Here is a 13,048-nt window from a genome sequence, read left to right on the forward strand (position 1 = left end):
TGAATGCGAGTGTAAATGTGGTAGGGATATGCTTCCGTGCCTATGCTCTGGCAATATATACAAGTCTGAGAAATATTTGGGGGTCAATGAAGAACATAACATATTGCGCCGTTATCGTATATGTCTTTGTCATTAATTGCATACTTGTTGGGGCAAACAATTGAATTTTTCATTTAACGATTGCAGAGGAAAGAGCGCTTTGTGATAATTGATCGAAGGTGGGTAACAGAAATAGAGACCAAAATACTTGTAATTTTCATAATTTTGGTCGTGCTTCCCTTCGTTAAAAGTTTTAAGTTCATATGATGTGACGACGGCGCCATGAAATCACTATTATTTTAACAAGGCTGCAAAATGATTTATTAAAGTTAACTCTGAATCTTTTCTCTGCTATTTCCATACAGGGTGAATCCCGAACCTATTACGCATACTTGGTACTTAGCAGAGAGAGAAAGAGAGGGGGGGAGGGAGGGAGGGAGGGAGGGAGAGAGAGAGAGAGAGAGAGAGAGAGAGAGAGAGAGAGAGAGAGAGAGAGAGAGAGAGAGAGAGAGAGAGAGAGAGAGAGAGAGAGAGAGAGAGAGAGAGAGAGAGAGAGAGAGGAGAGAGAGAGAGAGAGAGAGAGGGAGATCAGGATAGTAAAATACAAAATTAAATTCGAAGGGAACATACAGCAAATAAGTGAAATAAGAAGAAATTTTACAACGATCGAGAATGATAGAAAACAGTATAATCTCGTATTTTGTTGGTCATTTCAACTCCGAAAGATCATTTTGGACAAAAATGTTTCGCAGCCTTATTTTATAGGTTACTTTGTTCCTTTAAAAATTTGGAATGCCTCAAAAGAAATTTTGGATACATTTTGATATAGAGCCAAAGATTGGAATGCTCTCTTCCCCTGACATGTGTCAATCGTGATTGAACTGTTTAAATGGGATTGATTACGCGGATGGATTTGGTGAGGATCATGCGGTACATATATAACATTGAAACAATGTATTCGCGGCTGACGATGATCAGTTTGTGCTCAATGGACGTCTGGAATCTGGTTTCATTCGGGAGGAGGAGGCTTAAAAGAGATTTACTCGGTGATAGGTGGCCAGGTTTTCTTTGGCTGCAGCAGCCACTGCGGGCAGAAGGGGTGGGGGGGAGAACAGTGGGACCGCTCTGCGCTTCCTCTTCTTAAAGAGTTTGGTATTGGGATGGCCACCAGGTGGAGGACGGAGCAGTGATCTCGGGGCCACTGAACTGCTGCCAGGAACCGGAGTGTGTTTTTTTTAAGTTTCCTAGAAGGGAACATAAGCGAACGCCGGCACATGAACCAGTCGCCGCCTCAAAGCAAAGGCCTGCGCGGAGCATGCAAGCATACCTCGAGAATCTGAAACTGAATCGTCCATCTCTGCAGCCGACCAAGCGTGAGGAGCGAGGCTCCCAGAAATGAAGCAATTCTGTGCAGCCGATTAAATAGGAGTCTTGTTTTTTGACGTATTTCCAGTGGAATAAATGTCCTGCGGTCCAGTTAAATTAAATAGGGCGTAGCATCTACAGCAATCATTATTAGAGGAAAAATAGACTTTATTTCTTTTCCCCCCCCCCACCCACCCTACAACACTCTCCGGATTACATACTTTTCTCTTAAAAGAAAGGGATGACGACTGAGAGTCCGCAGCAGCATCTGGATCGGCCGGCGTCAATAAGGTCCAGCCCGGTTCCTGGAGCGTTGAAATCGGCCTTAATCAGCCAGCAGTCCCCGGCCATGGAAACGTCCTCGTTAGCGAAAGTCAAGAAGACCAACGGCGGACTGCGGCGGCCGGAGAAGCCTCCTTATTCTTACATCGCTTTGATCGTAATGGCTATTCAGAGTTCCCCGACCAAGAGGCTGACTCTGAGTGAGATCTATCAGTTCCTCCAGACCAGATTCCCCTTCTTCCGGGGGTCTTACCAGGGGTGGAAGAATTCGGTACGCCACAATCTGTCACTGAACGAGTGCTTCATCAAATTGCCAAAAGGGCTTGGCAGGCCAGGGAAGGGACATTACTGGACCATTGACCCTGCCAGTGAATTCATGTTTGAGGAAGGCTCCTTTCGGCGTAGACCCAGAGGGTTCCGTAGGAAATGTCAGACCCTCAAACCTATGTATAGGATGATGAATGGCTTGGGGTTTGGTCCCTCTATTATCCCCCAAACCTTCGACTTCCAGAGTCCCACGGCTTCACTCTCATGCCATGCCAACGGTTACAACCTGGAGAGCAGCCTCAGTATGATGAGCAACTCCTTATCAGGGAACTATGATGGACTTAGCAGCGGGCACCATATCCCCCATATGTCCCCCAACCCTGGCTCGACTTACATGGCCAGCTGCCCGGCGTCTTCCGGTGGAGAGTACGGTCCTGATGGCAGCAGTAGTCCCGTGCCATCCTCACCCGCCGTGGCCAGCGCCTTGGAATGCCATTCGCCCTACTCAGCCTCAGCTGCCCCGTGGTCATCCTCAGGAGGATCCCCGTACATCAAGCAGCAGAGCCTGGGCCCCATCAACTCAGTCCCTTCCAGTCTTCACTCCACCATGTCTTCCTACTCGCTGGAACAAAGTTACCTGCACCAAAACACAAGGGACCCTGCAGAAATCACAGGTATGGCATTTCTGTTGTGTCTCCTATTGAGGCAAAATATCACATCCTCTGTTCCCCGCATTAAACTAACGCGTAAAACAAAATATTTGTTATTGTTTTGTAATATATTTGCTATTTTCTATTGTGAAGCACTGAAATATTCTAAATTTGCTGATAGGGTACCAAGGATCAAAATGCTGTAGTGTTGTGCACGAATGCAGGTCAAGCTAAAACGCTTGCGATTTTTGTTTATATTTTTCTGGGGTTTTTTTCATACATGTCAGAAACAGCTTCACAAATCATTACGGTGTAGTCTCTGAGGAGCAAACAGTCAAAGTGAAATCAATAAAATGTTATATGAAAATGCAAGGGCAATGAACGGAAGTAGGCAGTTTAGACTGAAAGAGGGAGACCTAACAATTCATAACAGTCAAGCAGCATTAAAGATGCACTATGCAAATACGACCCACAATTAAAGAATTGAAAGTAATAACAGTAAATTTCTAAGTACACCAAAGGATGGATTAATATCATGGCGCGATCCGACATGAGTTTTATTATTTAAAATATCAGTTCTTGTAGAGCACTTTGTAATTTAGTATTGAAGAGATTAAAATATTTTTAAATTACATTATAAATATATATTTGAAATGAAAGCACTGCGCATTTTTTGATAATGCGCCAATCAATAGTGCACAAAATGTAAACTTTCGTAGATTTAAACCTAAATTGAAAGCTCGCGACAAAACCGTGCATTCCCCCCTGTAGACTTCAACAGCTTTGTTTAATTTCTGTGCCTAACACGCGGTAAAAAGCTAATCTTATCTAGAGTTATCGCGTGTCATTTTATCACACCACCCTCCTGCCCCTTTTAAATTTCTGCTGAAATAGCGAAATAGAAAATAGCAACGTCTACAAGATGCATAGGAACCGTGGAGACTTGAGGCAGAACTCTCCAAACAGTCGCTGAAAATGTGGGTCGGGGAGGTTAACTAAACAAAGACAGTCGCGGCCAGACCACACTGAAGAGGATTTTAGCTTGACTTAACCCAGATGAGAGCTGATGCTGTTAAAAATGTTCTGGGAACTGCTGGTCGGCAACTGCCAACAAAAAGACGTCTGTATCGGCTCCCTTCATTCTCGGTCCGAGCAAAAATTGTACTGTGTGCGAGTGTGTGTGTGTGTGTGTGTGTGTGTGTGTGTGTGTTTTTTTGTGTCTTTGATTTCGCAAAGGCTTGGACTATTAAAAAGACAGACAAAACGTGAAACGACAGACCTGGAAAATAAACAGTAGCTAAAATTGGTAATCGGCACAGAAGGAAACTAGCCGTCTATCCGGAGTTATGCAGAGAAGCCGTACAGGTTGTCCAGTGTGTTAATATTTTTCTATCACTTAGGGTCAACAGTACAACCTTGAACTTAAATAATGCCTATTATAATCACACTTATTACAGCATGCGTGTGTATAATTTTAAAATAATGACTGCCAAATTGTTACAATTATTACTGACAGATTTATTCGAAGTTTGCATGGAATATTAACACGATTGGAATCCATAAACTGTAATATAATATGCGATACCATCGGCTCATTAATTAATGACAATCTGAATTATTATTTTAAGATGTCATGGAAACTGGGTATTATCTTGAAATATAGAATCTAATTCAAACAGAAAACGGTTGGGTTTCCGTTTCAGTTCTCGTTGATTATATATGTACTGACTGAGAAAATATACAAATCTGGAGTGAAGACATAGATGCTTGATCTGCGTTTCAGAACTTGGGAGAAAAAGTTTAACTCGGCTGTATGTTGTTTGCAACAATACAACGATTTCAGACAAAATTAAGAATGCTGGTTAGTGAGGAATCCTTTCTCCTTGCTGTGGAACAATGTCTCACTGGGGGTTATCTTTCAAATTTAACTTGTTAAAAGCAGCTGCATATTGAGAACAGGTTCCACCCAATTTCATTAGAAACAAACCATAACATTCACCAATCACGGCTCCCAGTGAAATTGGCTCTTGAAATTATTTTTTTTAATGAAAAAGTCTTTTTGCTATTTAAATAATTAGAGTAGGACACCGAATCAATCTGTGTACCTTTAACATTTTAATGATACATCTTGAGATATTCGGGGCAAGGGTGGTGTTTGATTAGGTTAAGAACCCGAGAGTCGTATTCCAAATTTATGAGGTCTCAAAGCAGAAGAATGAGATCAAATATTATATTTTTACAGTGGAGCAGATTTCAGCGCAAACGCACATGCGGATTTAACATCTGGGAAACAACTGTCAACTCCTTGAACGAGTGGTAGAGTCGCACAAAAGAATTCATTGTTCCCGAGAATCCTGATGTTACCCCAGTGTTTAAAAAAAAAACGCGCACAATCAATTAGCGTGCATAGAATTGTGGGGGGGTAACCATAAATAAATAGCTGAAAATGATTGAAATATGTAAGTTAATCAAGATTGTTGAAATAAACTATCATTTGCAATAGCAGATAATTTATTCTTTCTTTATCCTTTCAGTGGGCATACCTCGTTATCAGACTCACTCGTCGCCCGTGTGTGACAGAAAGGATTTTGTGCTCAATTTCAATGGGATTTCGTCTTTCCATCCTTCTGCCAGTGGATCGTACTATCATCATCACCATCAGAGTGTGTGCCAGGACATCAAACCCTGCGTGATGTGAAAACCCTCTTTAAATCAGCTTCAACCTAGTGCATATTTAATTTTTCTTTATCATTATTTTTATTAATATTAAATCCAAGCCAGGACTCGGCAAGGTTGATCTGGAAGCCTCACATCGACTATTGTTCGTCTACGTAAATAAGCCGCTGGGGACGGGTTTGTGACGCAGCCTCCGATTTTTTTATATATAAAAAAGAAAGCGAGTCGTCTCCTTGAATTGCTTGAATTCCTTCGATCAAAACAAGAGGAAAAAATAGGACGCGTCGAACTGTCCGGTTGAGTCTTCCTCTTAGTTAAAATGAAGAAGTGGTGCGTATCTCAAGCATCTAATTGTTTTATAGCAGCATTCGAACCCTATATCAATATTAATGAGCAGGATGTTTAGTGATGTGCAGTAGTTTATTATATTTAAATATCTATGTTGAAATCGAAACATCAAACTTGATACCATGACAGTATTAAGATACTGATTCGAAAGATTTTGCGAAGAATATACGATGTTTTTTTTGCCATAAACTATAATAAGGCACATGTATTCACGCACATTATGCTTTTATAAGTAAAATACATTTGAATATAATTGCACTTGAAAATGTACACTTATGGATCATTGTCAAAAGATTCTGATGTTAAAAACTAATTTCAATAAAAAAATGGGAAACATGTTTGTCTTGAAATTGACATAATTTGATTGAAACTTGTGTCATTCATCCATGCTCCGACAGTATGAAGCCGCTGCTATAAATGTAATGGAATTTTCATAGGGACTGTTGTTTACCAATCGTGTTGCCTGTTCCGCCGGCATGCTCTGGGCTAGGCCCTCTTAGTGTAAACAACAAATGTAAAATACTGTAAATGTCTGATTTAAGTTTCCGCGACTCCTAAAGCAACACAGAGTAAAACACTCTATTCCAGATGATTTGATTAAAGGACGCGGGAGGGAAACTGGCAGATTTTAAGGCAGTATTTTGTGCGGAGCAGCAAAACCGCTCTGTCAGATAGCGTTAAGTTATTAACTTTTTAGTATAAAACATCCACTTGTAAAAATGTACGTACTTTCAAATCACCAGTGATGAGCCTGCCAGTCTGAAGGGATCTGATTTAATTGTATTCACGAAGATGAATGTTTTACCACCATTGGCACCTGGAATTCATCCCAAGTGGGAACAATTGACAATAGCTGCACAGTTTAGGCCGAATTATTTTTGGTCCAGATAGGATTACAGCACCCGAGACAACGCGCGCGGCTACCGTACAACGAAACGGCAAAATCAGATTTTGAATTTCGGAAGTAGTGGATTGGTGCTATTGTAAATGATAGGTTGTGGGATGGAGTTCACAAACTTTGTAAACTCGACAGCTCCATTGATAGTTCTGAAAATAAAGAAGGGGTATACGGTGTCCAAAACTGGGATGAGCATTTTGACAGTGACCACCCACCACCACCCCGCAGGCAGAAAGGGCACGAGCCTAGATAAATTTAGCACCAGACGCATGTACTCTTTAACAGGAGGTCGAGAGTCCTTCAGACTCACCTCCACTTCCACTCAATCGCCAGCAAGATAATACGTGTGTCATTCACAAGTGTTACTCGTGCCACTTCACTCTTCTGTTGTGTCCACCCCCACCCCCATAAACATCCACAATGAACCGGTTCCCAGATAAGACACTTCAGTGCGCGGCCAAGTGCAAGAGAGGCGTCATTCACTTTTCACGATTGCGGATCAGATCTTCTACATCATGTCTGTATTTCCCCGCATTCTGGCGGCTCGTTGAAAGAATGCGAAAAGAACGATTCATAAAGCTGATCGAAACTCGGTTCGATTAGTAGACATCGCAGCGAGACCTCATCTCACATTGCGGTAATTTAGCATTTCAAAGTCTTGCACAAAAGCAAACCGGGAGAAATAAACGACACAGTTTCACCAGGATGTTGCCGGGATTAGAGAGCATTAAGAGAGATCGGATGAATTTAGAGTGTTCGCTCTGGAGTGCCGAAGGCTAGAAGCATATAAACGTATGAAGGGCATTAGATAGGTAGACAATCAGAGAGTCTTTTCTCCCCCAGGGTGGGAAGGGGGTGGGGATGTTTAAAAGAGATTCGTGAGGCATGTTTTGTTTTGCACGGAGGGCGGTAAATGCCGGGAACGAGCTGCCAGGGGAGTTGGTGGAAGGAGATACGATAGCAACATTTAAGAGGCATTTAGACAGGCACGGGAACAAGCAAAGGATGGAGTGATATGGATCGTGTGCAGGCAAATGGGATTAGTTTAAATCAGCAATGTGGCCGGCGCAGACATCGTAGGCCGATGGGCTTTGATGCAAAGGTCAATGTTCTACATTTTTAATTCTATGATTAAGGAACAAATGTAGATTCTAGTTGATTTTGCATAACAGAAAAAGATTGTTGATCGACTAGAATGAAACATTTAACCAGCATCGTGTCTGTAGTGCTAGTTGTCTCATATATGCGGTACTGTACCTATGTCTTGAAATAATTCATCACCTTGGAAGAATACCAACAAGGTGGGCTACACAATTCACTGGGACTCTCAGGTTCCATTAAATTCCAAAACCATGCATACTTGTCAGAAGGTCAAAATAATTATTTTTATTCTAATTAATACAGGGGGCGAGTCGTCTGCTTTGAGATTATGCATGATCATACACAAAGTGACCAAACTTAAATATATTTATTCACGTGACTTGGATTTTAATTCCCAAATTTGATTATTTATTTTATAAACGATTTGAATCCCATTTTACACCCATATCAACGTGGGCTAATGGTAAAATTGGCGCGCTCCGCCACGAAAGGAGAATTTGGTAAGATTCAGGTTTACCAACTTCCTTGCAATTGTGAAGCGGCAAAGGCATTTTTTCTTTTGTTTTCGTTTGGCAAAACTTCGCCATTCCGTTTACATTCTAAAGCCGCCTCATACAATTTATATCTGCAGCGTTTATAAGCGGTTGATTTAGATTATGGCTGTGTGCTTGCCCGGTCAAAGAACTGAAATCGATCGCTCCCCAGTCAGAGGCTCCGGCTCAGATTCCGAACAACTGGCTGGGGGGGCTAGCCCCTGCCGGAGCGCCCTCACCCGGTCAGCCTGTCTGACAATCGCAGCACCTGCCGCCGCTGTGGACTCGAAGCAAGGCTTTCAATTTATTTCCAGACAAAATAAAGTTGCTCGGATTCCTCCTAAATATATTAAAATATTTAATCACTGTTCCTTAAATTTATTTCGCGTGTCTCTATGCAGAAATCTTCTCCCTCTCTTCTTTTATCACTTACTCCCACGTCATTGCTTTTCAATTTGCTCTGGGTTCGCGTGTAAACTTTTTTTCTCTCTATCATTACTGTTGACGCTTGTTATCTTCTGCTTATTTTGACCTGCCGGCGCTCTTATCCTCTCTTCCCTCCTTCATTCATTATTTGCTTAAGACCACGGTCGGTACTGTAACGAAAATCATACCCCCAGCTCTTCACTTCTACCCGAAAATAACAGGGCCTTTTACTATTTTACATCGCGTGATGAAAAGGTAACTAGCGAAAGCCGAATCTTATATCAGGGTGCGAAAATTACTTCTAAGTCATACTCACAATTGCTATAATTAATGTTTTAAAAGCTCCAGCGTCAGTTTTCAGCGCAATTAACGCATGACCCCCCAAAAAAGTGATCCAACGATCGGGGGCCTTAAAATATATTCAGGGAACTAGGTTATCAGTGAAAGTAACTGAACTTCCCACTGTGTACTTCAACTCGTTCTCTCAGTGCCTCCTAGAGAAGGAAGCCACCTCCCTCCCAGCGGATCTGTCCGGCATTGAACTATGTTCTGAAATGGACCAGCAAATCACTTAAGCGTTTTTCTTTGAAAGAACTGAAAGAAAGAGGTGAGGATGAGTCGGGAATAGGCGATATATCTCGACCTCATTACATTACGAAAAAACATTTTTTTAAACTCAGTTTGCAAAACCATTAGTTTATTCCATAGCATCTTTAACTTTTCTACAACGCAACTAACAGAACCAATCTGGCCCTCTGGCCCTTGAGGAGGAAGCGAAAAAATTTTTAGAGTATTTTTGTAGACGAAAAAGTTAGTCCAATCTACTTCTTTATGATGACACCAATAATTCTCAATCCACAATGAAAAAAAGACAGAAGTAAAAGATAGCTTTAATTATTGAATGGACTTTTCGAGGAAGGTTACTGATACCGCTTATTCCCTGCGCTGGTGAGGGTTTGTTTAAAAACAGCGTTCAAAATTTCGAAGCAGCAACTGATATATTTAATAACAGTTTACAAATACACTACGAGTATTTATAAAAGCGGAATATAACGAATATAAACAGTAAGTCTGACTGTGCCATTCCGGCATATAAAACGATACAGACGAAAACAAAGAGGTTTGACATTGAAGGACAAACCGTCCCATTAGCCTCTCGGTTATAGATCCACAGAACAATTTCCCGCCCACTCTAGGACACGGCACACGACAAGGTGATTCGATTTGCTGGTAAACCCCATTTATAAAATACATAAATAGTCACGGCGGTTATTTTTAGTCAGAGTCGGCTCCCTCAGGTGCACGAAATATTAAAGAAGTTAAAAGCAAAAAAGTTTTGGGTGTTGTTGTTTATCAATCTATGGGAGTGCAAAGTGTGCTTTGCTGCTCGGGGGCTGGATACGGTTATTTGAATGGTCAGTCTTTCAAACCCACAGACTGGCCAGTATGATTAAATTAAGTAATTTGTATTGTGCATTTTACTTTGGAAACATTTCTAAAATTAGAGGGTTCTGGGGCTCTTTCCTCGCTCTACTAATCTAGTTATTCAAATAAAAACATATTTAAAGCTTCTCATGGTCGGCCTAAAATTGTACTTCGCTGTCTCAGGGGATGATGACAACGTTTAACGAATTTTAGCACAAAGCATGCTCATTTCAAATAGGGATTCGTTAAAATGTTAGCACGTTAACGGCTGATAAAGCAGTTGACCACTGATGCTCGAGAGAGTTTGTAGATCAGTGTTTCGCAGCGGCGCTATGTTTACTCGACCATTGACATGAAGCAATGGGGTCGGACAGTCCAGACTTGTCTTTCAGCCTTAGGTTAGAATCTAACTCCACTAGATCAAGGTTTCAATCTAAACTTGAATCTAAATTAATTCTCAACCTCGCTCATCGTAATGATAATATCGTCATACACGGTCACAGCTCCACCGAAGAAACGATGCTTCTGCCGGCGGTTTGGTTTCTTTTCACTCCTCTAGCTTGAAGGTGCTTCAAGAACATTTAATCTTCGTGGTTAAGCACTGGCATTATCAATTCAGAAACTCTACAGTAGCTTCAGTATATGTTCGTAGCCCAGTCTTTCAGCAACTTCAGGGTCCCTGTGAGATTGGTCACTGATAAGTTTTGGATATCGATACTTCGCGCATATTTATTGAACGGCTGCGCCCCCGCGGCCTTTTGGAATTCTATTCATATTGTATGATCATTTTTAGAAGACCAACATGTAAATAACTATGATCCGTAAAACTTGAATCCTTAAATAATAGATTCCCCCCTCCCCCATCTAAAAGGAAACGCGGCATGATATTTATTCCGAACTTGGAGTCAATGTCAGACCTACAACTGTGCTTTTTATATTTAAAGCTATAAATATATAATTTTGTACATTTGCGAATTTTTCTACTAAATAATTGCTAAAGAATGCATTCGGAGCCTCTTTTTGAATAGTCCCAGTTACTTTCAATGCCGCTCGCAGTTTTATTTAGATAATTTGTCTTCCTGACTGTAAATTCAGCCCACCTCAATCGTCGGCCGTTGTACAGAAATAGAAACGTGAAAGATCCCGTCTCAAACTGTGTGTATGCAATTCATATACTACCTGTCATTGCATATGTGAACAGGCCAAACAACAGAGACATTAGCCAATAATAGGAGGCGAAGGCGTAAAAAGGGGATTATAAATTTTAAAAGATTTCAAACTCTTTCCGAAACCAGCAGCATTATTATGATAGTGTTTGTGTGCGTGTAATTTATAGCGCAATTACTAATGCTCATGCACTCATTTCTAAAGGAATTTGCCGTATATTGGACAGATGAAATGTTCCATGCTCCGAAGTGATAATTGTTCTTACGTCAAGCGTTAGAAAAGTAAAGCAACATTTGGAATAGAGCGTTCGGGGAGAAAAAATGCCACCCACATCGCGCACAGCACACACACAATTTGCCTTTATTAATCTGCAAGAGGTCAGTTTCGTCTAAAGAACAGGAGCGCCACCGTGTGGGCATTCGGTAAAGTTGATTCGGCCCCATTGTGCGTAGGCTGGAGCTGGAACCTTGTCATCATATATACGTGGATGACACCGGTTTTAAGTGGAATGTGTCACGTGTGCTTGTCGCTAAATTGTCCAGTTATCCCGAATTTGCCTTAACGCTTTGCCAGAATGAAGTTGCTTCCAGGTGTCAACCTCCTACCTCTGAAAGACGTGTTACTGCGCGGCGTCGGGGGATTGTGGGATGCGAGCGGGACATTAAGGCGCTTCAAATGGAGCAGCTGCCTATACCCCAGGATGATGTGTGCTACTGACTGAAAACTTAGTGGTTGGAAAGTCAACCAGCTCTTACTTTGCTGTCTGTTAAAATGATCAAGAGGTTTTCTGTTAGTGATGAATTCCTCTGGCATTCAGAAGCATTCAAAAGGTATTAAGTCTCAGACAGAAGGAATGGAAGTCATCTGAATTAATTGAAATAATTTAAGCTTTTTAGAGCAAAAAGGTGATTTTTAAAGATCATTTTGACTTTTTTTTCTGCACTCCATTCTCTTAAATGGGAATACCGATACCATAGATTGTCCAGCCTGCAAAACGAACCACCTTAGTTTGAATGCTGCAGTTCGCCAAAAAGTTCATGGGTAAGCACAGCTCCAACGCCATAAATAAATTTGCCAATGTCACTACGATTGTTGGGCAAACCACAGGCGGTCATGATTCAGCTTACTGGATGTAGGTGGGACACCTGGCCAAGTGGTATCTCATCAACTTCTCACTCAGTGACAGTGAAACTAAAATATTGATTGTTGACTATTGCAAAGGAAAGGAATGTGAACTAGTGCCAGTCTGCACTGTGGGTCAGCACTTTAAATTTCTAGATATTAACATACCGGACAACCTATCCTAGGTCCGGCGCTTAGATATAATCACAAGAGAAGTGCACGGGCATCTTTACTTCCCTGGAAGTTAAAGAAGTTTAGTTGTCACTGAAAACTCCAATGAACTTCCACAGATGTACTGTTGAACGTATCCTGCCTGGTTGCACCATGGTTTAATAGAGCAGTTTGGATACACAGGAACATAAGAAACTGCAGAAAGTGGAAGACTCAGCCCAATAGATCACAGGTCATCTGTTTCTACCACTGGCAGTATCTACATGAGGAACTGCCCCAAGACAATAGCATCTATCGTCACAGATCCCCACTATCCAGCTCATGCCATTGTCTCGCAGTTATGATCAAAGGAAGTACAGAAGCCTGAAGACCTGCAACACCATGTTTGAGAACATCTAATTCCCTTCAACCATTCACTTCCTGAATCAACCTGCACAACACTAACTATTACCTAATAGCAATGCTATTAACTACTTTGCACTAAAGGTTTTCATTTTTGTTTCTTCTAATTGTGTTCTTTCTTCTATAATTTTGTATAATTTATGTTTTTTCTTGTGAACGTTGTGCATCTGTTGTTA

At 41.4% G+C, this 13,048-nt stretch overlaps 1 protein-coding gene across 1 annotated transcript; it reads left to right on the plus strand.

The window, feature by feature from the left end:
- The first annotated feature begins 1,051 nt into the window (after positions 1-1,051).
- Positions 1,052-5,963, plus strand: LOC140713736 (forkhead box protein F2-like). Its single transcript, XM_073024197.1, has 2 exons — positions 1,052-2,627; positions 5,138-5,963. The coding sequence occupies exons 1-2, from the start codon at positions 1,646-1,648 to the stop codon at positions 5,299-5,301; spliced, it is 1,146 nt and encodes a 381-aa protein (XP_072880298.1). The 5' UTR covers positions 1,052-1,645; the 3' UTR covers positions 5,302-5,963.
- The last annotated feature ends 7,085 nt before the right edge of the window (positions 5,964-13,048 follow it).

Source organism: Hemitrygon akajei, chromosome 20, assembly GCF_048418815.1.
Source record: "Hemitrygon akajei chromosome 20, sHemAka1.3, whole genome shotgun sequence".
Classification (NCBI taxonomy): domain Eukaryota; kingdom Metazoa; phylum Chordata; class Chondrichthyes; order Myliobatiformes; family Dasyatidae; genus Hemitrygon; species Hemitrygon akajei.

What these genes read in the sequence shown, in the direction of transcription:
- LOC140713736 (XM_073024197.1), top strand. Translation starts at nt 1,646, where the DNA reads ATGACGACTGAGAGTCCGCAGCAGCATCTGGATCGGCCGGCGTCAATA. An exon ending in GGACCCTGCAGAAATCACAG is followed by an intron (nt 2,628 to 5,137) that starts GTATGGCATTTC and finishes TTATCCTTTCAG; the next exon opens with TGGGCATACCTCGTTATCAG.